At 33.9% G+C, this 27211-nt stretch overlaps 1 protein-coding gene across 4 annotated transcripts in view; it reads left to right on the forward strand.

Moving 5' to 3' along the window:
• The first annotated feature begins 1056 nt into the window (after positions 1-1056).
• The window catches only part of LOC123550916 (neurogenic locus notch homolog protein 1-like), a 62491-nt gene continuing 36336 nt past the window's right edge, over positions 1057-27211 (forward strand). For 2 of the 4 annotated variants that reach the window (XM_053540289.1, XM_053540290.1), the window contains exons 1-19: positions 1057-1210; positions 9649-9783; positions 10672-10902; positions 11487-11615; positions 11762-11890; positions 12215-12343; positions 13322-13450; positions 15246-15368; positions 15640-15771; positions 16409-16552; positions 16993-17115; positions 17534-17659; positions 17931-18074; positions 19578-19706; positions 20450-20572; positions 21239-21361; positions 23061-23204; positions 24287-24412; positions 26522-26704. In XM_053540289.1, the coding sequence (XP_053396264.1) occupies positions 1165-1210; positions 9649-9783; positions 10672-10902; positions 11487-11615; positions 11762-11890; positions 12215-12343; positions 13322-13450; positions 15246-15368; positions 15640-15771; positions 16409-16552; positions 16993-17115; positions 17534-17659; positions 17931-18074; positions 19578-19706; positions 20450-20572; positions 21239-21361; positions 23061-23204; positions 24287-24412; positions 26522-26704 (2548 nt within the window). In that variant the 5' untranslated portion in view covers positions 1057-1164. The remainder of the gene's footprint in view (positions 1211-9648; positions 9784-10671; positions 10903-11486; positions 11616-11761; positions 11891-12214; positions 12344-13321; positions 13451-15245; positions 15369-15639; positions 15772-16408; positions 16553-16992; positions 17116-17533; positions 17660-17930; positions 18075-19577; positions 19707-20449; positions 20573-21238; positions 21362-23060; positions 23205-24286; positions 24413-26521; positions 26705-27211) is intronic. The other 2 variants (XM_053540291.1, XM_045339411.2) reach the window with 2 other exon arrangements.

Here is a 27211-nt window from a genome sequence, read left to right on the forward strand (position 1 = left end):
ACTCAATTACATAGTCTACTATTATTTTGCTTGGTTTCAATTAACGCTTACTTCTTTTTCTGCGGAATTTTTAGCTGAGACGGAGAAAAATTGGATAAACTTGTCCGGGGCGCAAAAATAAAATAAGATAAAAAAAACAGAATAATGCTAGTCTAATATGTTAATTTATGTCCAAATAAAGATCTGCGCCGTTTAAGACCACAAGTAACAGTGTCACCTCGCATATATAGAATCTTTGAAAGGCATCACTAAACACGTGACATGGCTACATTCAAGGTGTAGCGCATGCAGTGTATTGAACCCATGCCAAAATTTAATTACATTAATTCTTGTTCCGGGTTTAAAGTTTGGCCACGGAAGAATTACCAATCATAACCAGTGAAATTTCCAACAGAAGTTATTGAAATCGACAAAACAAATTCCCCTCATTTATAATTGTACATTGATTACAATCTGAATTAACATAAATATACCTCTTTAAAACAATTTACTTTATATCTTTTATACTACATAAAACAAGGATGAATATCCAACAGGGAAAGCCACGTTCTAAAAACGCAGCCTCCCCAAACGTACACGCGCACACGACCAACACACACACTTGCACAAAGCAAACACATAAAGACAAAACGAACAAATAAAGGAACACAATGTGGCACCGCCTTGGAACAGTCAGTGGCAAAACAATCACTGGGGAGCTTAAACCGGTTTATGGTGCACCTAACCTCACTGTTACCCCACCACGTTCACCGTAACCGTAAATAAAGAATCATTATTATACTTGAGTCTCATATAATGGTTGTTAGAAGAAAATCTGAAGACAAGAACTTTAGCTTATTTGCTCTAAGAGAAAAAGAGAACATGAATAGCTTTAACGAAAAAGCGACTAAAAAGAAACAGTCAAAACTCTTTAAAAATTAATCATGTACTAATTGAATGACAAATAAACATGAACAAAATACGATTTAAACTGATCATGACAAAGGGGCATAAAACGTAACAAAGAAGTTATTATATATGGTCTATAAACTGATCGTGTCTTCCGTATTGGCGTGAATACGAATGCCAAAACCTAGTTTTTGTCTGGGATCGATATTTGATTACGTGCATTTAAATGATCTTAATATCACTGTATGGTAGGAAACAATGGCATAGGAAGCTAAAATGTATATCACATGGATTTATTTTTTATGGCTTTTAATTACAGTCGGTAAGTAGATTTTGGATTTAAAAAATATATTTTACACTTTTATGGACTGTAAAATGTTCTCAAATTTATAGACTATATGTCTTGAAAATTAAAATTAATTGAATCGGCTGAGTTTAAAGGAAACGATTTTTAAAATCTATGACAGAAGAGGCAGGTAACGCTTTAGTTTAGGTTGTAATAGAAAGTTTTAACGAATGAATACGTTTATTTTAACGATTTCAACGGAACTATTGTTTACATTGTTTTGTATTCTGCTAATCGATCTTCCTTTATCAGATATGTTCTAATTCTCTTCTGGTATTGTAAATACAACAATAGTAAAACTGTCAAATGAAATAAAACCTTTCTTTTATATTTTAAATGAGTTAAATTTGACAATTTATTATTTACTATAACGCCTTTTGCGCAGTTACGGGTTCCAGGCATTTCGTTAAAATGAGGCAACCGACATCCTTGTAAGATCATTTAACCACCCTCCCAGCTTTTCACAGTTAATTTTCAGTTCATATCATAATTGTGAACTAAATTTTTTATGACAGACAGACAGAATTTATCTGCTATGCATTTAAGTATTCATAACTAAGAGTATGATCTGTATGAAAGTATGATGAAACTGTAAACTAGTCCACTGAAAAATGCATCGAATAATACTAAATAAAGAAGTTCAGAGCCATGAACATTTCTAGTCAAGCAAAGTCAAAGTTTTGATACTAAATTACTCCGGATGACTACGGGTATGGGGTATAATAGCTCAGAACCATCATAACGTTATCGAAAAAGTTACAATAAAAGCTATTTAAAGTAACAACAAAGCGAAGTAATTCTAAAGAAGGGAACTGCGCATGACACTTCGTCTCATGATGGTGTATAATTGTGCCAAGTTACATCAAAATCCCTCCATGCACGAAGAAGAAATGCTTCAGACAAAGTCATTCTTGTATCTGACCTTTGGCCTCTAAGTGTGACCTTGACCTTAGACCTAGTGACCTGGATCTTGCGCAAGACACTCCGTCTCGTGGTGGTGAACATCTGTGCCAAGTTATATCAAAATCCCTCTATGCATGAAGAAGAAATGCTCCGGACAAGGTTTTCATTCTTGTATCCTTTGACCTCTAAGTGTGACCTTGACCTTAGACCTAGGGACCTGGTCCTTGCGCATGACACTCCGCATCGTGGTGGTAAACAGTTGTGCCAAGATATATCAAAATCCCTCCATGCATGAAGAAGATATGCTCCGGACAATTTTTTTAAGAAAATATGATAAAGGGGAATAACTCAAAAAATAGGCAAGGTAGAGTTATTGTTCTTGCATACTGCACTTTCTCCCAATGTGTTCTATCAGTGTATGAAGTTTGAAGAAAATCCCTCCAGTACCTTTTGGGTTATGCTCCGGACAAAATGTTTTAAGAAAATATGATAAAGGGGAATAACTCAAAAAATAGGCAAGGTAGAGTTATTGTTCTTGCACACTGCACTTTTTCCCAATGTGTTCTATCAGTGTATGAAGTTTGAAGAAAATCCCTCCAGTACTTTTGGAGTTATGCTCCGGACAAAATGTTTTAAGAAAATATGATAAAGGGGAATAACTCAAAAATAGGCAAGGTAGAGTTATTGTTCTTGCACACTGCACTTTCTCCCAATGTATTCTATCAGTGTATGAAGCTTGAAGAAAATCCCTCCAGTACTTTTGGAGATATGCTCCGGACAAAGATCGTTGCAGACACACGGACGGACGGAGGCACGCACGGACGGAGAGCATTTCTAATATCCCCTTCGCCTTTGGCGGGGGGATAATTATATAAAAATAGCTTAAATTACTGGAGTGCATGAAAAGGGATAAAATCGAAATTGAGATATTGGTACCATTTTATAACTATGACTGTATATCACTAATAACGTCACAAGGTTTTATAAAAAGTGCATAGTCCATAGTACAAATGTAATACTGTTTTCCTATAAACTAAACGGATTAATGCCACGAAGACATGACTGACTGAAGTTCGTGAAAACTTTGGACTTGTTTGTTAAAACGTTATGATTTATAATAAATATTTTGTTAATTATAAGAACGAGGAAGAAACACTTGCCTTATTTCTTTACAGATAAAATGCTCGTCCCGAGCCTCGCGTTTTATTATGTTAATTAAATAGTTGAATAAATTCATTAAAAAAACTCACTTATGCAAGATCATCTATGTATTTCACTAACATCTGTAAATTTTAAGTATTAAGACCGTCGACATTTTCCTTTCAGATAATTCATTCATATGAATGTTTATCAAAATTATGTAATTCTGTATTATGTTGAAAGAATATACTGAATTTGAAATTTCCACCCTTTCATTGAAATCAATGAAAAATAGAATGAAAAGTTGGTTGCTTCGATGAATTGTTAAAAGTTTATGATTTTAAGCAGTGTAGTTTATAAATCTGCTAGAGTGTATGTTTCATTAAATTTGGTAATGCATGAAACATCGCTTCAAACATCACCGGGTGAACATCGCTATAGCTTGCAAACTACGGGGACCCACGCATATATTTTCTAATTAATGTTGATCTGAAAGCAACACATGATAAGTATAGTACATTAGCAATTTTGACTAAGTTACGTTCAAAATGTTGAATTATATTTTACTCGTCCAAAATACTTCTGACCGCCGACCTGTGTAGATCTAATTATTTTACGAATCTGTAGGGACTATACTCTCCTCTCTTATTAATATTCAATAAAGAAATTGTCAATATAGTTATGATATCTCCGCATTTCAAAATGCTGTTGTTAAAAGAACAATAAAATGCATAGAAACTCATTTTAGTAAGATATTTAGCTTCTTCTGACAAGATGTCGGATCTTTACAAATTTACACATTTGTTATGTGATAGAGGTAGCTCTTCCTTCCACATGACCATGTAAATAATGGAAAGTTTATCCATTGTGGATATTGTTTATTTTATTGCAAAAAACACGGTTTTTAGCGTTATACAGTATTTCACATATAAATGACGTCATCAGTGACGCCACAACTAGAAACGCTAATAATGTTATTATCACCATGACGTTCAAATACTTGCTTGTAGATGTATAAGCATTATTTATATATCAAAATATTTAATTACAGAAAACCATGCTAAGCCCTTTGAGAGAAATTTACATTCCTCATTCTAATATGCACATTTTAATAGAAAATAATGAAAATGGATCCCTCTACGGTAACATGCGATATACCGAATTAAGAAATAATAAGATCCCAAACGTGGTTTATCGTAGAATAACCCGAGTTTTGAGTTCTTATGCGTAAGAATATATCAGAAAGGCCGTAGGCCTGAGTGATATATTGTTTCGCATAAGAACGAAAAACTCGGGTTATTCTATGATAAATCACACTTGGGAACTTATTATTTCGATCCTAACACGACATACTAGTATCAACAGTGTTAGAAAAAAATGGTAACTACTTTTTACGACCGCGCTACGCACCTGGATCGGATGACGTCATTGCACGCGAGTGGTATATTGCAGAATAACCCGAGATAGATTTTGCTCTACATGTATGTAGGTTATTTGCTGGTCGTGTTAGAATGAGATATATACCATCGAATTAAAAAATTGCCTACTTCCGGCAGGTGCACAGAGCGTCTGACTTCGGATTTTTGAAGAATACGCCTTTTCCTTGTGCCTAATAAGCGTCTACATAACTTGTCCAAACCGCAACGTCTTGTACATCATACAAATATGGACACTGTTGTCTACATTTAAATCGATAGGGAATCGATCCTGCGCGAAGATCGATCCCTCTACGGTAACATGCGATATACCGAATGAGATATTTACTATCGACTTGAAAAATGCGTCCTTCGGTCCGTGCCGTTATTAGACAGTTCTTTTCAAAGTTTAGTTTAATCAGTTTAACTTCATATTTGATTGTATATGTATATATACATATTCTATACACACACATACAACAAGCATACTTAAATACATCAATGTAAATATACAAAAGGGTTGGGCCAGAAGTTATAACAACATTATCGGGTCATGGGATGATCGATTCCCGATTGAGGCAGTGCTTGATTTCATATTATGTACAGCTGCGTTAATATTATAATACACCCTGAAATATTGGCACATCACTACTGTTTTTTTCTGAAAACAAAAACTTCACAATGAGAAAAAGTAAATGCTAAAAATTGATTATTTCTACAAAAGTGATACAATGAAAATTTATTACCTCTTGTAATGGTAGATTGAATATTGATAAGGAATTGATGCCTGTCAAAAATGTTTGGAATATTGAACGAATATTAACTTTACGTCCCTGGTAGAATGAGCTAAATTGTACGACAATAGATGTTTGTATGTCTGTATTGTCTGTATTCTTTAATGCCCGAACTGTGTTTTCATGTAATGTCAATCATCATTCAGTATTCGTAGATTTTAAAATATATCATTATTTATAATCTTATTGAAATGTTAGTCTTGCTTACGTTTCGGGACAGGTTGGTTTTATGTAATACATTTCGTTTGTTTTAAGTATTAGCTCATTGCACATCATTCTTCAGTATGAGATCTTGTGACGTCCTACAAATTAGCGCGACTGAGTATGGAAATAAAGTTACATTTACCAGCTCAAATTAGTACGAAATAGGAAAATATATTTTATAGTTAGGTCTAAAACATTCTTTGTTTCCGGTAACGTGCTAAAAAAATTAGGGTAGATAGGTCGGATTTTTTCTTTGTGGAAATATTTTTTATTAAGTGAGACTTTTCGGAAATTATTTTTATGTAAAAATGAATACAAATAAGGGGGTTATGCCTTTAGAGCAAAAGTAAGTTGATTTCTAACATCACTGACCATGTTTAAAGCATAAAAGTGGAGGTTTGTAACTTTTTGTTAAAAAGTTGGAAAAAAAAATCTCCAAGGCCATAAAAACATTTAGGGTCGGGCCAAAAATTTAGGGTAGGTCGGGATACCGGAAACAAACAATTATATATTTTTTACAAAGCGATGACAAACGTCTGTATAATGTATCACTATTGTAGAAAAAAATTCATGTAAACTTACGGCCTTCACTTGATCCCGTTGTGATGCTGTCGCTCTTAGAAAATGTCAGTGGGTTGCAATTTATTTCGAAATATTAAATATTCGGTATAGATCTATTATCAAATTAACGCAACTGTCCGTTAAGTAGGCCTACGTTAACTTTCTACCACGTTTTTCTAGCCACGGAAAATCTCTTTTGCCCAGTAGCGTATATCTCCTATGTGAAGACAGAACTAAAACAACAAAACAATAGGACAGACTCCCCATTTTATCAGATTTATCAAAGTAAACGAACGGTTTTATTTTATTTGATCGAACAATATATTTTTGGATTGAATTAATACTTGTCATAAATGGAACTAAGTAAACTGGTTCATACAATTTGCAGTCTACATGTTGGGACTATTTAAATTGGGTAGATACGATCTCCTGCATATCTCTGTATTTACATTGCACTGAACGGAGTGTTGTCTGGTACACTTCAGCCGACAAAAACATGTTTTTTTATACAAGTAAAATAAACAATGTCTACTTCACGGCAATATAAACTTCAGACCAACGCAGTTTTTAATGAAAAAATATACAAATACATGAAAAAGGTAAAGTAACGGGACAGTATTTAATTCTAACACGATCCGATTCATTTTCCTATTAAACAAAGAAGGCTTGAAACAGTGAATTATTAAACAACAATTTACTGTTCTGACGTCACAATTATTACGTCATAGCGTCAAGCGGTGTAGCGGCGCGCTGGAAAAGAACCCGATTGAAAACGGGCAAATATTTAATGCATGCCGACAAGGGTGTACTTCAAAGTCCTTGATAACGTGTTAGAATCGAAATAATAAATCTCATTTAGTGATTTGCTCTTGAATAAATCACTGTTTGTCGATCAAATGCGTAGCATTAAATCACCCGGGCTGCGCCCTCGTGATATATTAAAATTCCTTCGCATCTGAACTCCAAACAGTGATTTATTCAGCGACAAATCACTGATGAGATATATTATTTCTTAAATAGTGTCCAAATAGTTTACAATAAACTCAGTATTAAAACGTGTAAAAACAAACCCATACTTTGTCATATTATCATGTTAGAAAGTTACCATTGCCTTTGATAATAAACATCGTATTATATGAAAAGTACGAGGAAAAAATAAATGATACAGTATCTCTAGGGCAACACCTCGTGTGTACAAATAACCGCCCTCAAATCGATATCCTAATAGCTGTATATTAGAAACAAATTGTGTTAATATATCAATCAACAATTATGCATTTAAATGAAACGTGTACAACAAAAGAGACTACAACTAACCTATAAAATTAACAAAACAAACAAACAAACACACGTAACATGTATAAAACATATAGACAAAAACCTAAAATCGTAAATTTGTTTGTATATTTGCAAAAAATGAATAGATAAAAAATAAAATAAAAAAGAAAAGAAACAAAAAGACGCATAACACTAAACGACATTCGCAATGCCATAACAACAAAAAAATAGTCATATCCGCGGGGTGAATGCGAAGGTGCTTTTTTATCGATGTGCACGTGCATTGCACTTGTTGCATTCACCCCTCAAACTATATGTGCAAAAATCTAACACATACAAAAAAGATAATTATTTTTCTATTGTACGACTGCTATTTCTTTGCAAAAAATACTCAAAAGCCTTACCCAAGGTAAAGCATATATGCAATACTAATTTAAGATATTTCAAGGACTGTATCACTTCAAACAAGAGGGTCATGATGACCCTATATCGCTCACCTGAGTAATATGAGCTACATGTTTCAAATGTCAAACTGATGATTTTTAGACATTTTTTGGAAGATTTACCGACGTACAATCAAGTAACCCCTGGGGCGGGGTCAATTTTACCCCGGAGGTCATGATTTGAACAAAATCTGTAGAAGTCTACTAGGCAATGTTACATATCAAATATCTAAGATCTAGGCCTTCTGGTTTATTTTTAGCAAATTTATGAAGATTTCCCTATGTACAATCAAGTAACCCCTGGGGCTGGGTCAATTTGACCCTGGGGGGGGGGGGTCAAGATTTGAACAAATTTTGTAGAGGTCCACTAGGCAATGCTACATGTCAAATATCTAAGCTCTAGGCCTTCTGGGTTTTTTTTTTTAGAAAATTTTGAAGATTTTTCTATGTACAATCAAGTAACCCCATGGGGCGGGGTCAATTTGACCTCGGGGGTCATGATTTGAACAAATTTTATAGAGGTCTACTAGGCAATGCTACATGTCAAATATCTAAGATCTAGGCCTTCTAGTTTATTTTTAGAATTTTTTTGAAGATTTTCCTATGTAAAATCAAGTGACCCCTAGGGCAGGGTCAATTTTGACCCCGGGGTTCATGATTTGAACAAATTTTGTAGAGGTCTACTAGGCAATGCTACATGTTAAATATCTAAGCTCTATGCCTTCTGGTTTATTTTTAAAAATATTTTGAAGATTTTCCTATGTAAAATCAAGTGATCCCTGGGGCGGGATCAATTTTGACCTCGGGGTCATGATTTGAACAACTTTAGTAGAGGTTCATTAGGCAATGCTACATGTCAAATATCTAAGCTCTAGGCCTTCTGTTTTTTGAGAAGAAGGTTTTTTAAGATTTTCCTATGTAAAATCAAGTGACCCCTGGGACGGGGTCAATTTTGACCCCGGTGTCATGATTTGAACAAATTTGATAGAGGTCTACTAGGCAATGTTACATATCAAATATCTAAGCTCTAGGGCTTCTAGTTTACGAGAAGAAGATTTTTAAAAATTTTCCTTTCGGTTGCCATGGCAACCAGAGTTCTGCATGGAATTCAATCTTCGAATAATTTTGAAAGGGGGCCACCTAAGGGTCATTTCTGTGAAGTTTGGTGTAATTCTGCCCAGTGGTTTTCAAAGAAGAAGATTTTTTTTAGAAATTGTTGACGGACGACGCACGACTGACGACGGACTACGCACGACGGACGACGGACATCAAGCGGTCACAATAGCTCAACCATGTCACTTCGTGACAGGTGAGCTAAAAAGACATAAAAATAGATTGATATATTTGCATAATTACAGGCATTTAAAATGTAAAGAACTTTTCTATGGTATAATATCCCTGACAGGACTTTTGAATTAATACAGGACATCTCCTAAGTACCATTTACTGTATAAGGTCTTGAGTAAACAAATGGACCTCTGTTAAATGCTACAAAACTAATACTGCCAATAGTCAATTACATTGTATACATGTGCAGATGACATATGATAAGCTACAGGATTTATGTAAAACAACCATTGACTAAAATCATGAACGTGTCTGGTAACATTTGAGACCTGTGCAAAAGTTCCTAATAAACAATAATGCGTAAGGAGCACCCTTCTTTTGTATTTCAGCCTGTAATAACATAGAGAGAGCCACATACTGTTATGGAGATAATTCTGCAGGTTCAAACATTGTTGACGTGTCATGTACCAGTGGCACCGTCTACATAAATGATGTCATAGCTGCAACAAAGCCTACATCTTTGAGTAAGGAACAGATTTGCAAATTCTGGCCATGATCTAGACCTTTTATTTGAGAGCACTTAAAGTGCCTAGATATATTGAACACACTATTAAATTTTAATAAATGTTGACATTAATTTTTTTTTAATTTGACGAGCAGTGTATTCATTGATCCATGCGAATAGATTCTACATTATAATTATTGTACTTTCTGTTCACAGAAAAAGTCCTAGGAATATACAAGTTATTATTGTACATTTGTAACTGGTAATCGCTTTTCGACAAAACTTTGGCATGGACTAATCAGTAAATTAAACATTTGTACAGTTTAAGTGGTCCTAAAACATATTAACAAAATGGGACAAAAACGGTATCTTAATTTAAATTTTGAAGACAGCTTTCTCAAAAATGTACTTTTCTTTTAAAACATGGTTAGGTTTTTCTTACGCTCAGTTCCAAACATGCTAATCTATTTGAGCGTTTTATGACTAAATTTTATATTCACTGTGCTACTATCCATTTAAATAATTTTTTTACAATCGTAACAAATTTGATAATTTGCTATTTTGAACGAATTATTTTAAAATGATAAGTATAAAGACTAAGAAGACCTCTTACCTTCTTTAATGAGAGATAGTGGAAAGGGCAAAGCCCCTCACGCCACCTAGAACTATCATAAGTAATCATTGAACAGATTCCAACATCCCACATCACCAGAAAAGATAACGACACTGAGTCCAAGTAAGGTAAGACTGTTTCAATCCGCCACATGTCACTTAAATACCATGGTTTCAAACTTTTCCTGGCAATCTGTTTACTTATTATTATTAATCATTATTACTATTTACTGTCATGGACCTTGATTTAAACGTAAACATTTTTACATGTCTGTGCACACTGATTTGTTCACAGGCTGTTCTCCTGAAGACCATATAGGAAACCCAGCAGGTCAAGAGAAATGTTGTACGTACAATGAGACCGACTGCATGAAATCATGGTCCGGATCATGGGATGCCTATCGGAACTGTATAGGAAAAATGACTTGTTATGGTGCTCCAGTTATCCGTGACGAACCTATATGTTCCACTGGTGATTTCCCCAGATTCAGCAACTATATGATCCTCGAATACTACTGTATGCCAGGTATTTCTCTTTGATATTGAAGTCTGAATGTGATTTTGGAGGAAGTAAGTTTTTAGATTAATGCAAGTCGTATTCTAAGAGGACTCATCTCTGTGAGTCTTGACCATTCAGATCAGTCAGTTTCTTTTAACCTTTAGCCTGCTAAATTTCTAAAATGGACTGGTCTATCATTCAATTTGGGCAGTACCATTTACTATTTGAAGGGGTGATCATTGAAAAATTTACTGACAGAATAGCGAACTGTGCAGACCACACAAGGATGTGCAGGCTGATCTTGGACTGCACTGATCGCAAAGGCAGAATTCCTTGCCACCAGCAGGCTAAAGGTGAAACACATTGATATACCAATGAAAATCCCATTTCATTAGTATGAAGCAGTAATATGTCTGTAAGTGTACGTAGTTTGGTCATCAAACCTTGTCTAATAAAATAATTTTATTACGAAAACAGTTATTTTTTCAATTCAGATATGATTATCATTTTATGAAATCATGTATTTACACGAAAAGGAACACTTTTCATTTCGTCAAGTCTTATGTTTGTTTTGGTATAATACATAAACCTTGTAAAGTATTTCCTTTCAGCTGGTTATATCTTTGGTCCATGCAATAGCACTGCTGACTGCAATAATCCTGCAGCAATGTGTAATGAAACTTACTGCGCATGCCAAACCGGGTATACCACATTCTCTGCCTTCGACGATTGCTGGAGAGGTACGTATGGCATAAATAGTGCAGCTTTATATTGGTATATACATAAACTCTGCAAAAGTTATAGTAAGTAAGCAAAGACATTTTACGATTTGGTTTTTTCGCTTCACCCACTGCCATTTAGTATAATGCATCTCTATATGTTTCAGATGGAGGCCTAAATGGATCTTGTACGGGTGCAGTCGGATGTCAAGACGCCAACACATTCTGCAATTTTACATCAGGACGGTGTCAATGCGATGTTGGGTATATTGCTTTTAATGGGAGCTGTCGACAAGGTAATAATAAGTTTAAAGTACAAATTTGATCAAAGTAAATATATCACATTCAACTTTTGTATTTCACTTTAAGTATATCCACATGTATTGCTATTTTCAGCAAATAATGTTCACGTCTTTACAGCCTACTTCATTGTCTGTATGGAATCATTTAATTGTAAATTAGCGGTATGTGTCTAAATATCCAATGATCATTTAAAAAAAAACCAGTAATTATGACATATAACCAGGTCTATTTTACAATAACCTAGACAATCTAATATATATAACACACATATTTCCGGACGTATTGTCAGTAACAAAGCATTACTAAAATATTCCAAGGTGGACATAACTTTGGCTTCTGTGTGGACACGGCTGACTGTACGGATCCTCAAGCGCTGTGTGACAAGAGTGTTTGTGTTTGCAAGGGTGGATACACAGCGTTTGCCGAGTTTGACGACTGTTGGAAAGGTATTCAACGAATAACACTTTGTTTTAACATGCAATAAATCGTTTCTATGATAGCATACAGCCGCCTTATGTTTTTCAATCCTGCTTTATGGATTGGTATTTTCATAATCTGCACTCTTTAAATGACACGACACAGATTGTTTGGTTTAAACAGTATTTATTTGGAAAACTGCACATATAACAATATACTTGAATTTGTACACAGATTGTTTCATTATACTTTCCATTAAACACACGTGTTTAAACAGAACTGCACTGCTTCGAACATTAAAATTAATTAACCATTTGTAGATTAGAAAGGAGAAAGGAATTGGCAACCGAAAATATCTGGACAGAAGCTTTAACTTTCATCCACGTTGATGAATCGTATTATTAAATTATTCAACGTGTTAAGTATTAAAACTATTAATAAACACTGAGCAATATTTTGCATTTAGCATGACAACCATGTACAAAAACTGACGAATATACATTCTTTTATTGAGCATTTCATACTTTAAAATATTATTTTGCTTTTAGCCAATTTAGATAGAATTTTAAAAAAGCGCAAGAAATTTACGTCCGTAAACTAAGAAGACATCGTGACATTTTAAGGGCGAAAAACAACAGAGGGCCCCGGGTTAATCTAATTATCTAGAGCGCAACGTTATGCATTTTTCTTAAACTATTTCTAATCTAGAAACATACTGTACGGGACAGAATGCGACTCTAAAGGTATTCCATCTTTATAACGTTTTACTTAAGAAATGAAACATTACTACATAGATTTACTAATTTGGTAGAGGTTGGAGTATATTCTGCTAGTAGATTGCTGTTGTACATGTATTATGCTTGCAGTTGTAGATTGCATTATACATACTTAATAGACGTCAATTTCTATGCCATCTTTCTTACTTTTCGCACAAGCACCATTCACTTTAATAGTATCTGCACAAAGTAGCATTATCACAGTTCACAATTTCTCTTCCGTTCTGCCAGATGGCGGCTTGAACGGTTCATGCACGGGTTCTATTGGTTGTCATAACAACAACACTGTTTGTGACACCACTTCTAACAGATGTGCTTGCAGTACTGGATATTCAGCTTACAATGGTTTGTGTTATGCAGGTAAGTGTTTTACAATTTGTATATATAGCTAAACCTCGAAGTTTTTTCAGCACCTCATTCTCAGATATGAGCGAAACGTTATTTCTTGATAGGCTTCCTTAAATACGACCATTACAGTGGAAATTATGTAGTTGTTTTCATAATGCGTCCAGCCTTTGTACCCCATCCCAGTTTTAAGTTAATATATTTCATTTGACTAAAATATACTTGCCCATGGCTATTTGAAGTAGCCCGTCCACTATATCTTTCCACTGCAATGTTTGTGTATGGATTGGATTGTGTTCTTTAAAAGAATTTACTTTTACATTTTAATATTTTGCTATTTGAACTTTCTAAAAAGAAACAAAATGTGTTATGACATTACAGAGCTAGTAGTTTTTAGTGATTTTAGAAAATTTTACCTACTTGTAACATTCGGAAAGATATTTAAGTTTTTGCAATTTGTTTGCTACAGGATACAATATGTTTCCCACATGGACTTATATATATTTCTTTCATGGTCAGCTGTGTAAGTTACTTGATTATACATAAATCAAATATGCCATTCAGATATGTGTTTGTACATACTATACAATTCAATCATGAAATCAAATTTATCGTGTAAACTGAAGTCTTTAGCTGTAAAGGTGACTGTTTTTCATGTTTTCCACGAACAAAACCGTGGCAAAAAAATGTAGGTCGTACTGAAGAGATAATCCTACCGTGCAAACTCATGGAAAACATGCAATTTTTTTTTTTCAAGCTTGGATTTCATTTCTAAAGTAGACACGATATTGCGCGTCTGTTAATTTCACCCTGTCTTTGCACATCGTGGAAATCATGCTGTGTCTTTTGTTTAAATAAATGTACACATTCTCTCCCCCCTCTCACCAGCTTTCAGTGAGCGCCTAACTTGCAAATTACACTATTTCATTAGAAAAGTATTCTTTGAAGTAGTTTTTCTCCTGTTGTCGAATGTTTCAATATTCCAAAGATATTTAGCTTTCAGTCGGAAATTATGTAATTTATGTTGATTCGTATTGTTTCCATAAAAAGTTTGGTGAAAAATCAAAGCTCTGCCTGTTCTATTCTGTTCTTTTCATTCTTTTCTATTTTTTTTATTAATTAGACAATTATGAACGTTATTATTTTAAAGACTATATTGAATCGTACGTCAGTTGTTGATATATGCAGTTCCGTAAATTAACACGGTTTAAGTTACATCAGAACTTTAAGAAATCCACAAGTTTTTTTTATTTCTTGGTACACTTTGAAGTAAAATGGAAGCAAGAAGCCTTTACCCTATTACACTTAAAATTATATTATTGTATTGTTTATAAAGTCAAAAATACCTACATATGTGATAATAAATTGTCATGCTTTGGAAAATATGATTTATTTGCCTCTAAAGTAGAAGAAATTGAAAAGTTTACTGTTTTTCACTATATGTTCAATATAAGCGACGGTGATACTTTTAAAACAAAAGTGGAAGCAAGAAGATGTTCAGTTAGAATAAATATTTTCACATTAAATTGAAGAGAAGAAATTGAAGTTTTCTGTCATATCTGGTAAAATATTCACAAACCAAAAGACATATTAGAAATAAATCATTACAAATAAATTTCCTATATAATCTATTGCTCAAAGTAATGTCAATAGGGAAACCAATATTGAGTATCGGATAATTTTCAAGGGGGACAACCTACTATAATAAGCCAGTCAAATATAATAAAAGCTGGGGATGAATAATTATTTTGATATAGAGATGGTCATATACAGAATATCAGGATATGTATGTATTTTGATTTTTATAAAGACGGAGATTTACATGGATTTTGCAACACCAATGATGACTGTGTAGATTACAATGTAGAATGTACAAACCAGAGATGTGAATGTATAACTGGCTATAGGGATATGGGTGGCACTTGTCTTGAAGGTATGGTATACATGTCTTCTGGTGTTCCAAATGTATATCATAATTTTATTTTTTCCTGACCTGAGTTCTGTCAGACAAACAAATTGTATTCCAAAGAAAAAAATCGTAATATGTAAGATGAAAGATCAGATACATTATAATATAAAAGTGTGTAAAAATGTACTTTTGTTATTTTTAAAGTTGTCTGTTTTCATTGCTGTATAATTTACTATTGTATTTAAATGAAAAAGTAAACCCAGAACGATTTTAAATACTAATGTGCTAACTCAAGATGGCCGTCTCAATGGGTACTGTGAAGCGTCTGTCATTGAATGTGTTGACGATAATACAACTTGCCAGACTGAAAATGGTACATGTGAATGTGTAGATGGATATACAGAAATAGGTGATACTTGTGAGAAAGGTAAGCTTGCTGTCGGTTATGCTTATAGATGTTGATTATCTACAGTCCGATACTTTAAATGCATGTGATTATTCAAAAATAAAAATCAACTATGCCTTTTTGTAGAAGAAATATATGTGAGTTACAGGGAAAGGCGATCAATATTTCAAATGAGCATAAAGCTTTTGCACAGAATTTCACTTAAGGTATCCGATCCACAAATAAGCAAGTTCTTCATATCAGTGCTATTAAATTATATCAAATATTAATGCCTATTAAGCTCATATTATTTTGATATCATTTGAAAGTGTATTGTCTGCTGAAAAAGAAAATATAAATCACATTAAAATTATATTATACTTTATAATCATCAATAATACTAAACAGAAATCCAGTTATTACAGTGAAAATTTTATGATTCGCAGTCAAAAAAAAAGACGACTGCAGTGATTCTTGCATATTATTTATGGCCATTTATTTTATTAATTCTTGTTGAGCAGACACAACTCTTTCAAATGATACCAAAAAACATACATGGGGGTTACCAGCGTTGAAATGTTACCTGTTTGTGGATCGGAAACATTAATTAAGTAGTCAACAAATCGCTTATACGATATATGTGTACATTGAAATCCACTTCATATTGTCTGTCTTGCAGATGGAGAACTGGGAGGAGTTTGTGTTGTGGATGGAAACTGTACAGATACTCATGCTGAATGCGTTTTACTGCAGTCAAATCCAGCACTTTCAGTGTGTGAATGTAAAGATGGATATACAGACATAGATGGTCAATGTATTGAAGGTATAGAAATAATGACCTGTTTTGAAAAGTAAACTTACCACTGGCAATGTTTACTTTCTTACAGTTTCAATGTCTTTTGTGATACTTTCTTACATTGACCTATTTTTGTTTAATTTTAAAACGAACACCTAAAAGGAAGCTTGCGTTAAACAATGATTGGTTAAGGAACACTATGACGCATGTCTACCTTTTCATTACTATACGAATGAATGGAGTTTAGCATAACTTTTGTCGCCTTTTTTAAATGTACAATGAAAACAAACAATGCCTTCTTGCGGTATATTATCGTTGTTCAGTTCCTGCGTACCTGAACTCTGAACTGTAATAATTCCGACCATAAACAAGGCATTGATTACTTGATATTCCCATGATGAAATTACTACCGAAATTACAATGTATTAATAGTCCTAAGCAATACTGACCTATTCTGATTGATACAGACGGAGACCTACATGGGTTTTGTAACACCAATGACGACTGTGTAGATGACAATGTAGAATGTACAAACCAGAGATGTGAATGCATAGCTGGCTATAACGATATAGGTGGCACCTGTCGTAAAGGTATAGCTTTAAGTGTTGTTTTCACACGCACACGCAGACGCAGATGCACACACGCATACACACAAACACACACACACACACACACACACAAAACGGAACAAACTTCATATAATAAGATGCAGAATGAACGTCTAGAGCCTGTATCAATCAATATTTTGACTCTGAAATTTAGACAGTGCTTTTACATTTTACTTACTACAGTTAATGTTTTACACCACCGTTGAAGCTTCTACTCGCAATGTTTGCATGGTGCATTGGCGCTTTTAAGTCTAATTATAGTTCCTGACACAGCGTTACGTTATGTCAAATAGGAACTCGTAACCCTTAATTTCATTGATAAATGTATAAAATGTTGTCTAGGTATGAAATTCGAAACAAAACTGATTAAATGTGTATAGGTGTCTGATAATTATTGTAGACGGACACCCTAAAGGATATTGTGATGCGGTTAACATTACATGTGTGGACAATAATTCGAATTGCTCAAATGGAATATGCGAATGTTTTATGGGGTATACAGAACTAGATGGAGAATGTAAGAAAGGTATGCATGCTGTGACCGATTTTCTGTAATTGTATAGATGTCTTTAGCAGCTTATTAGAAAAGAAAATACTTATTTGTATTTTTAAAACGATCCAGTAATACGTGTATGTGTTGTATAAGAGAGAGCAGAAATACTAAATCATTTAAGCGGTTGTGTGAACTTTATTCTTTTCTATGTTGTATCTAAGTCAAAGTAACTGCTCCGAGAATGATTCTTTGAAAGACATTCTGTGTTTAAAAGTCCATTTATACTTTAGGATATTATTTGCAGATGGAGATTTAGGAGGGGTTTGTGTTGTGGACGGAAACTGTACGGATGCTGACGCTGAATGTGTTTCACTGCTGTCGAACCCAGCGCTGTCAGTATGTGTATGTAAAGGTGGATATACAGACATAGATGGGCAATGTATTGAAGGTATAATACATTCTGACTGTCTTTTACTCTCTCACTTGTGCAACTAGTTAAAGCTATTGCATATTTAAAACTAAAACTAACGTTATAATGTTTCTATCTAGTCTTTTTACACCATTTACACTCTTCCCATTCTTCTTTGAAGACCTGGTATTTTTTTCTGCAATGCAAGCACGTTTAAAGCTTATAATGACACTCTTCAACATGACATTAATCGCAGCTGAAAATATGGCGTGAACCTTAAATCATAAGTTTGATTTTACTGGTGCTTCGAGGGCCATTATTGATAAAAACTGAATTTGCTGTCACTTTGCTTGGCTGCATTGTTTGCTTTAAGGTAGTTCTGCACGTTACGATCGAAATTTTTTCTACAATGTAGAATTTGATTAAACTTCAGAATCTACTAAGAAAATTCAGCAAATAAAAAAGATAGGGTCGTGTGCTTGATTTTTGGCTAGACTGATTTGAAAAATTTCGGCCTCATGCAAGTTTTCGTAATGGGAGTCTATGGGAAAATCGCAACTTTTATAACATTTTGGCGAATAGAAATTTTTCTACAATGTAGATTTTAATGAAACTTCTCACAGTTGTAAATAAATATATGGCCTATAATAAGGTGAAATAAAATGTATAGGTTCGTGTGCTTATTTTTGAGATATTTGGCTATGATTAAAGTGAACCGCCTATTTTAAGCTAATTTTAAGACATTATTTTGAATTATTTAAAGTGTCAGATATTTTAATATCATATATTAACTTTATAAAGATAGTAACAGTGCCATTTTAATAAATTTACTCACTGGTTGCCATTAATTCATAAAATGATTTTCGTTTCCGTACGCCGAATCCAGACATTATTCTACGTTTTCCGGATAAATGACGTTACGCCATGACTTCCGGTTTATCAAACGTGCAGAACTACCTTAAAAGATTTTTTATAGATTTAATTGACTGTCACAACAGAAGTTTTAAGTTGCGTTAGGAAGTCGTAAAAATATACTTAAACGTACCTCGACTCAATGTTGTTATATTTCTGTTTCTTTAAGTCCCTTAAATGTTTTGATTAAGTGAGTTCCACTTGAGCTCATGCTAGAGTGTGTGAGGGAATTTGCATCAACGGAATTAACCAAAATGTCTCTGCTGTATTTTGTGGCTTCGTTGCATTCAATACTTCCAAATTATCTTACAGATTTTGTTATTCAAATAAGGTATCAAATGTGTTGTTCTTTACTCTGCAACTTCTAGAGTCTCACTGTATATTGTTTATATATAATAAAGAAACTATTTTTAAAGTGACCTCGTTACATGTCTTATTATCTGAATAATAATAATAATGATATAGTTCGAACCGAGCGCTATTACAATAGCAGTGTGTATCAGCAAACATTTCATATATGTCAAGCTTTTTGCAAACTTTTCCATGCACTTTGTGCACAGGCATCTTCCTTTCAGCATCTGTAAACAATTGTCTTTATTTATTTTACAAAATAAACTTGTATAACATTAGATGGTACACTAAATGGTATATGTAATGGGTCGGTTGTGTGTAAAGATAACAACACAGAGTGTAACACAGCAACAAAAAGGTGTCAGTGTTCGTCTGGATATGTTCCCTATGATGATATATGTTACGGAGGTAATGTTTCTCACTCTTTCAATAAATGACCGTGCCCTTAATTTTCATCGCGTAACGTCAGAATTAATTTCTCGATATTCGTATCGTAGATTTTACTGGAAACCAGCAGAACTACGACTCCTGCACTTGTATACCTTTATTAATTTTTTTTTACAAAATAAGTACGTTTTGTCTGCGAGGAATATATTTTACAAATACTTTTTGATGATTCACACATGTTTAACTTAACCGATGTTCATTTGCAATCACGTTGTTTAATTTAGTCTGAAATTGAGTTTTGCCAATTATTCTATGAATATATCTTTGTTTAAATTAACTGGTTTATTTTTTTCAATGCAGTTTTTGTCACTGACCATTCCAATCTGGTGCCCCATTTTCTTCCTTTATGTATTTGTTTTGTTCTTGTGGTAAAACATTTTGTATTTACTTTACTTTATCTTTGTACTTTTGTGTAAATATCTGTCACCTACACAAGTCATCCTTACACATGTGTTGGTAGGTGTGTTCTTGGAACATGGCTGATTGGATCTTTCCTTAACTTTTTTTTGTAAAATGTAATTATATAATAGCAATGATCCCACCGATCATTTTTAGCAGTTGTGACCAAAAGAAAATGTACATATTAAAGAATTTTACCTTTAGCTTTAACAACGTTTGAATTGATTGAATAGAACAATCTGATAGTATATATGCAGCTATATGCGCTAAATCCAAATTTTGATAAAGTATAATTAACCATTTAGATGGGGATCTTCATGGGTTTTGTGTGCAAGATTCAGACTGTTTAGATGACAATGTGGAATGTATAAACCAGAGATGTGAATGTATAACAAATTATAGAGATATAGATGGACAATGTCTTGAAGGTATGGAACAGTGTAATATTTGGTAAAAAAAACAACAGTTTAACAGAAATTAAGTGAAATATTTACTTAATGCAGTCATGATAAAGTTGTTTTAGTGAATTTATTCATGTACAGTACAACCTCTCCAGAGCGCCCCCTCCACTCTCTTAAGCAAAAGCCTGTCTATAACAACATCATCAATATTTCCCTAAGCTGTAATATCCCATCAAATTTTACTCTCCAGAACAACAACCTCTTCATAACAGTCAATATTTGTATCTCCCAAAGGGTGTTGCTGTACAGAGGTTGCACTGTAATTCCCTACGTTAGGTGGTTATGGTAACAGACTTCTAATAATTTGTCCCTCACCAGTATGGGTTCAAACCTCGCATCGGATTATATAGAATTATTACATATGAGGCATACAGCTGGATTACGGAAGCCGTAAGGTCGATTGTTCTACTATGGTGTCCGCTCGTGCCTAAAATTATGTATATGAACTGGATAAAAGTCGGAAAATCACCATATGACATAATACTGTGTCGGTGTGACGTTACACCCAACAAATACAAAAAAAATAAAAACAAATCCCACTATAGTCACATTTATATCATAGAAGTAAAAACAGCTTTGTTGAATAACGAATTTAAAGGTATAGTTTACTTGAATTATGAGTTATATCTGCAGATTGGCATCTTAACGGTTTTTGTGAAGTAACGATCGACTGTGTGGATGAAAATACTGAATGTTCAGAGGGCATTTGTGAATGTATAGACGGATATACAGAAATCGATGGAACGTGCATGAAAGGTAAGATGTGGTTTGAAAGTAAGTACAATGAATGATTAACCATGACAGAAAATGAATACATAAAAACACAATTTGATAATATCTAAGAAGTCGCTTGGTGTACGGAGGTAGATAAAACATACTTAAAATAAAAATCTGCATTATAAGATATTGGTGTAAAAATAAATGCAACGCCCATGTCAGTTGAGATTTTTGTTGCAATGCAAGCGTAAAATTTGGTAAATAGGTAGTTCAGAATATGGTAAACATGCTACTTATAAAAATGTTTCTCTTTTCTCTTTATGTCTGTTCGTACATCTGTCAGTCATATGTTGAATTCTTTCAAAAGTGTTCTTTCATGAAACCTGTCGCATAGATAGAAAGCAATCTGAAGAATACACAGGTCATTTTATTGTGTCGTGTTATTGGTACTGTTTAGTTTCGCAGCTTGAACATTTCGGCCTGGGTGGTTTCAATACTCCTACCACTTTCACATAGCTTTTGGTATTGTATAATCACCCCTTGGATATAGTGCCTGCTTTTGGCAGTTCCTGTGGTGTGATGTACAGGCTCCATAACCACAGATTCTAAATTCCAGTTTGTTTAGTTCTCGTTTAGGACAAACCCATTATTTTAACTGCTTTTCATGGAATTACACGCTAGTATATCATTGAAGGTTCCATGTGCACCGCCGTATGAACACATTTGCGGATGTCTATAAATTGTTATTTGTACTTGAAGCATGTGTAAATGTTGAGTTCTGATCAACCCGGGGCTAGAGGGCGCGGACGATAGCATGCAATCCACTACCGTCCATGAACAGGCTCAACCAAACCGAGCCTGCAACATTTTCGTTTTTGTCGTGTTGAGCGACCTGTGGAGTTTCCACTTTTTTCTATTTTATCCTTGCGTTCTGCCGTCTGTCTGTCCATTCGTCAGTCACAAAAGATAGATAATTAAGCGTTAAGTACAAGAAAATATTTCCATATACTCTACAGGAAAATATTTCCATATACTCTGATTTACAGATGGTAGGTTATTTTGAAAATATACAGGCCACTTCCAGATCGTACGGCAAGCAAATAAAAAGAATGTTTTATGATATCAGGAAATTATTGCTGTATTCCTTAAGACGGCTTTGACACTTAGTACTCACAGATTATATGTTATAGAAACACATAGGAATTAGTTGTTTTCACTTATTTTCCCATTCAAAATTGAAAAAGCATTTTTTTCACGGGCTAGCGAAGGTAAATTGCCGTAATTATAAAGCTTTTTATAAACGGTTGTTAAGTATGAATTCCTCCGTGGTGAATTAGTCATGATTGTAAGAAAGTTTTTATTGTCTGGGCAACTCGGATTTGGTTACTGACTCTTAGCTTTTTTAACTGTTCTGTAACTGCGAAACATTGCGGGTAATAAATTTAACAGGTTAGTGATGTTTTGGCCACTAACCGTACCAAGGCGGTGTTTCACTCTGCTCCTTGATGTATTTATTTATTTGTTTTACTTTGTCCATGTTTTATGTTTATATGTCAGTCGTTTACTAAACGTTGTTGGAAGGTGGGCATTCCTGTTCTTGAACTATTTTCGTTCCAATACTTTTATTATTGGGTATCTGTATACATACTCTTATGATTTCACATTTGTATAAAGTGGAAATAAACTAAAACATCATTGATTGTGTTATTTACTTTTTGTAAATGTTTTCTTTGTGAAGATTGGGATATAGGAGGAGTTTGTGCTGTAGACAGTGACTGTCTAGACGATAATGCTCAGTGTGTCACTATGTCATCAAACACAGCCATATCGATATGTGAATGCAATACCAACTATACAAATATTGAAGGAGAATGTAAACAAGGTATAGTTAACATGCACTTGTATAACATCTAACACGAATATAAAGAACGTACAAAGTTAGGCAAATTGTCTTAAATGTTTGGTGAGAATGTATACAAGATACAATTTACTGAAAGTTTAAATGTGATACAAGCGTAACGTAAACAAGAATTAACCTTTACCCTGCTAAGATTCTAAAATGGACTGGTCCTTCATTCTTCATTCAATTTGGGCAGTACCATTTATTATTCGAAGGGTTGTTCACTGAAAAATATACTGACTCAATAGCGAACAGTGCAGACCATGATCAGCCTGCACGGATATACAGGCTGACCTTGTTCTGCACTTGTCGCAAAGGCAGAATCACTTGGCGCCAGCAGGATAAAGGTTAAGTACAGCGAAATACTGATAATACAGGTGTGGACCGTAAACAAGGCACACATTACATTAAGAAAGGTACTGGAGATAAAGGCAAGTAAACAGGAAACTGTTTACAGAAAATTTGTAAGAAACAAGTAAAATATATAAATAATGCTAGCAATTTCTAAAAGGAAATAGAAGAGAACTTTTCACACAGGATTCTGCTGAAAGAAATTTGTATATATTTAATGTTTTGTACTATAGACGGATTGTATAATCATAATAATTATGCAAGTGCAATAAAAGTAAGCGGTATAGAAAGATAGGTGAATGTAAACAATATACTTTTTACAAGTGGCATAAATTCAAACACGGAATGCTATTCGGGAGAATTAATTAAAATGCAAAAGGGATCTATTAACGAGGTACATTTAAACCACCAATCATTTTAATACTGACAAGGTACAATGTAGTACCAGTTATAAACATAAATTTAGGATTTTTTTTCATATCTAAACAAAACACAATTTAATCGTTAGCATTTAATGACATTAGTGTGTGTTCGGGTTTAACGTCTTTTTCAACAATTTTTCAATCATATAAACGACGGTGTATTGTCATTAGTATATAATTATGGATACAATTATATGTACAAATAGATAGTTATCTTCTGGAAAGAAGATTAGATGCACATAACACCGATTTCGACATAATTTCTAAGGCTGTTTTCTCTTTCTTTCAAAGATCGTCGTCTCGGTGGACGGTGCACAAACACTGCGTCCTGCTTAGATACGAACACCAACTGCTCAACAGAAGGTATCTGTACATGCATTGCACAGTACTCCGAGGTCAACGATATTTGTAAAGAAGGTAATTCTAAATTCTGTGTCTATTTTTACAGTTTAATCAAGCTACTGTTCCAACCTGGATAATCCATAACAGACAGGCCCGTGCGCAGGATTTGTTTGCTGGGGGGAGCCCAACCTGGGGTGGGTTCGGGAGGGGTACCCCCTCCGGATTGCGAAAATTTTTTAATATGGCACATGAATAGATGCATTTTCCTGCTACCTGAAACACCTTTAAGGATGCATGAATGTATCATATATTTAAGGAAAAGTCTATTTTTTAATCATTTCATCAAGCCTTTTTCAATATATGTATGATTGTACAGTCACAGTGTATGGACTTATTTTTCTGTATGATACCCAGTTGAAAAAAATGTTGAAGTTTTAAGATGATTATTAAGAAGACTAGCTCCTAGACTATGATAATTTTTTCCCCACATTTTTATGATTTCATGTAGTGAACTGAGCCAGTCTATATACTATGTCCAATATTACAATTTTAACATCAGTCCTCTTAGAAAATCTCTAGAATAGACTGGCTTTTGTCTCTATGAACATAAAAAAGAGAAAAAAATCATAGAAACTAGTGGCTAGTCTAATTATTAAGGGTATCCTATTTGCAAAATGGCCAAATGTTTTTAGATTTCCAACAAAACAAACGAAGTTTTATAACAATTACTATTTACATCATAGATTTCAAATGACAATGAACTCTTAACTGTACCAAAGATTTATAAAAATAAATAGATGTGTATTTTATACTTCTTTGACTGTACAAACTATAACATCACAGCACATATTAAATGATATTTTTATGTGTAAAACCCCTCATAAGTAACGAGTTTTAGATGCGTTTTGTGAGATTTACTGAGAAACTACTTTTAAAACTATGAGAGTTTTTAAGTAAGGTTATTAGACCCAAAAGAGTAAAATTGATACAGTAGTTTCAAATTCATAATTGTTGTAAAATAAAAAGATAGGATAAATATCTATCAATTTAATAAATTTGGGGAATGTGCCTTAATGTAGAAACAAAATTCAACCATCATTATGTTTCAATTTTCAGATTCATTTTAAGATTTACTTTACAAAACCAACAATGTTCTGCTCATTTTATAACACTTCCAAAGAGTAAAAAACATAATAGTTTCTCCACTACCCAATCAAGTACATGTACCGATCAAGCAATCAATGAAGCATGCACAGATAAACTTTTACCTGTGACATGCCTGGGGCTAATTTCCACTACCGGACACGGTTTTATGGCTCTTTAGCCTGTGTATTGCTGTCAAATCAAGCCAGTTGCGCTGGTGTATAAATTTGTTAACTGAGGGGCCCATAGTAATAAAAATCGTAACTGGGCAGCCAGCTGGGGGGGGGGGGGGGGGGGGGCCCCCTGGCCCCCACCTGGACACGTGCCTGAGTCAGAAATGGATCATTCATTTTTCATTTCGTTAAGAACAACTCCATGAATAGCGGCTTTATTTTGCAAGATCCATCTATATATTATGCATCATTCTAAAGGTCTCGTGTGTGGTAGTACAGTTAAAATTTTCTGGGATGTCTTTAATAATGCCAATGTCATGAGCAAAAACATTTATTTTCATAAGTAAAAATCGGACAAAGTCACAAGTTCGATTATTGTTTCCGAATTTTAAAGCTTACACGGAAATATTGCGTGTATGCTACGTTATAACAATCCGTGTACAAACAATGTTAAAATGGAATTTTAAGATATTGTTAAGACAGAAATTTAGAAAGGAAATATCCTATCAAAATCGTTTTTTTTTGGACGAAATATTCAAAACTAGTGAAAATATTTTGAAAATTTCCTATTACTAGCCCCTCTTAGTCCTTTATCAATGAAAACTATTATTACAGAAACATGTGGATCAAATAGTACATATTGTAAGTGTCAATATTCCTTCACTAGAATTGAAAGCTGTTGTTGTTAGTCTTGAAATTTATTGTTGACTGCTCTTTATCTGTGCTTTAACATAATGAGATATTGAGTTTTGGACGTTTTACGTAAACCATTGATAAAGAGAACATACTTTGTGCTTATTTCGATCATCATACACAAGTGGAGACGGACAAACGAGACAGTGGTTCACATTCTGATTTATTTCTGTAGATGAAAAAGAAGGCGGAGTTTGCGGTCAAAGTGTCCAGGGAGGACATGTAGGACAGTGTACCGAGGACCATACCGTATGTGAGGTGGACACACAGTTACAGTGTGGAGGCTCCAAGTGCACACCAGGCCTCTGTCAATGTAAACAGGGATTTTCTATTGGATTTGACAGTACTTGTACGAAAGGTAATATTTATCTCGTAACATGTTATAATAGCGTCAGTGCACTGGTCAGTCTATAATCAACTGCGCAGTCCGCTCCTTTTTACATATCATAAAGTATTATATCAGACACTACGAATTACATTCAAATCAATATTGTGTCACATTAGGTTTCTATAAATTTTGTATGAATTGATTTTCAAGTATCTTGGCATAAAAATTTACCATAACTAGACAGTATGTTGCATGCAAGACCTAGACCCATAGCTAAAGGGTCAACATCACCCTTTGAGGAATATATCTTTAGTATAAATGGTGGAATATGACCCGGTACAAACATTCACCATTACTACATGTTGTGTCGCGTGTAGCAGCCTAGTTCGAAGGTCAAGGTCACACTTACAAAGATGTTGTATCATTTTTCTTGTCTGGTCTATAAATGTTATATACATAAAATGATATTCGCAATAAAAACATCGTTTGTACTGGAAGGAAGCATGAATCATATAATTACAAGGTAAAGAATACTCA

This window comes from Mercenaria mercenaria, chromosome 4, assembly GCF_021730395.1.
Source record: "Mercenaria mercenaria strain notata chromosome 4, MADL_Memer_1, whole genome shotgun sequence".
Classification (NCBI taxonomy): Eukaryota; Metazoa; Mollusca; class Bivalvia; order Venerida; family Veneridae; genus Mercenaria; species Mercenaria mercenaria.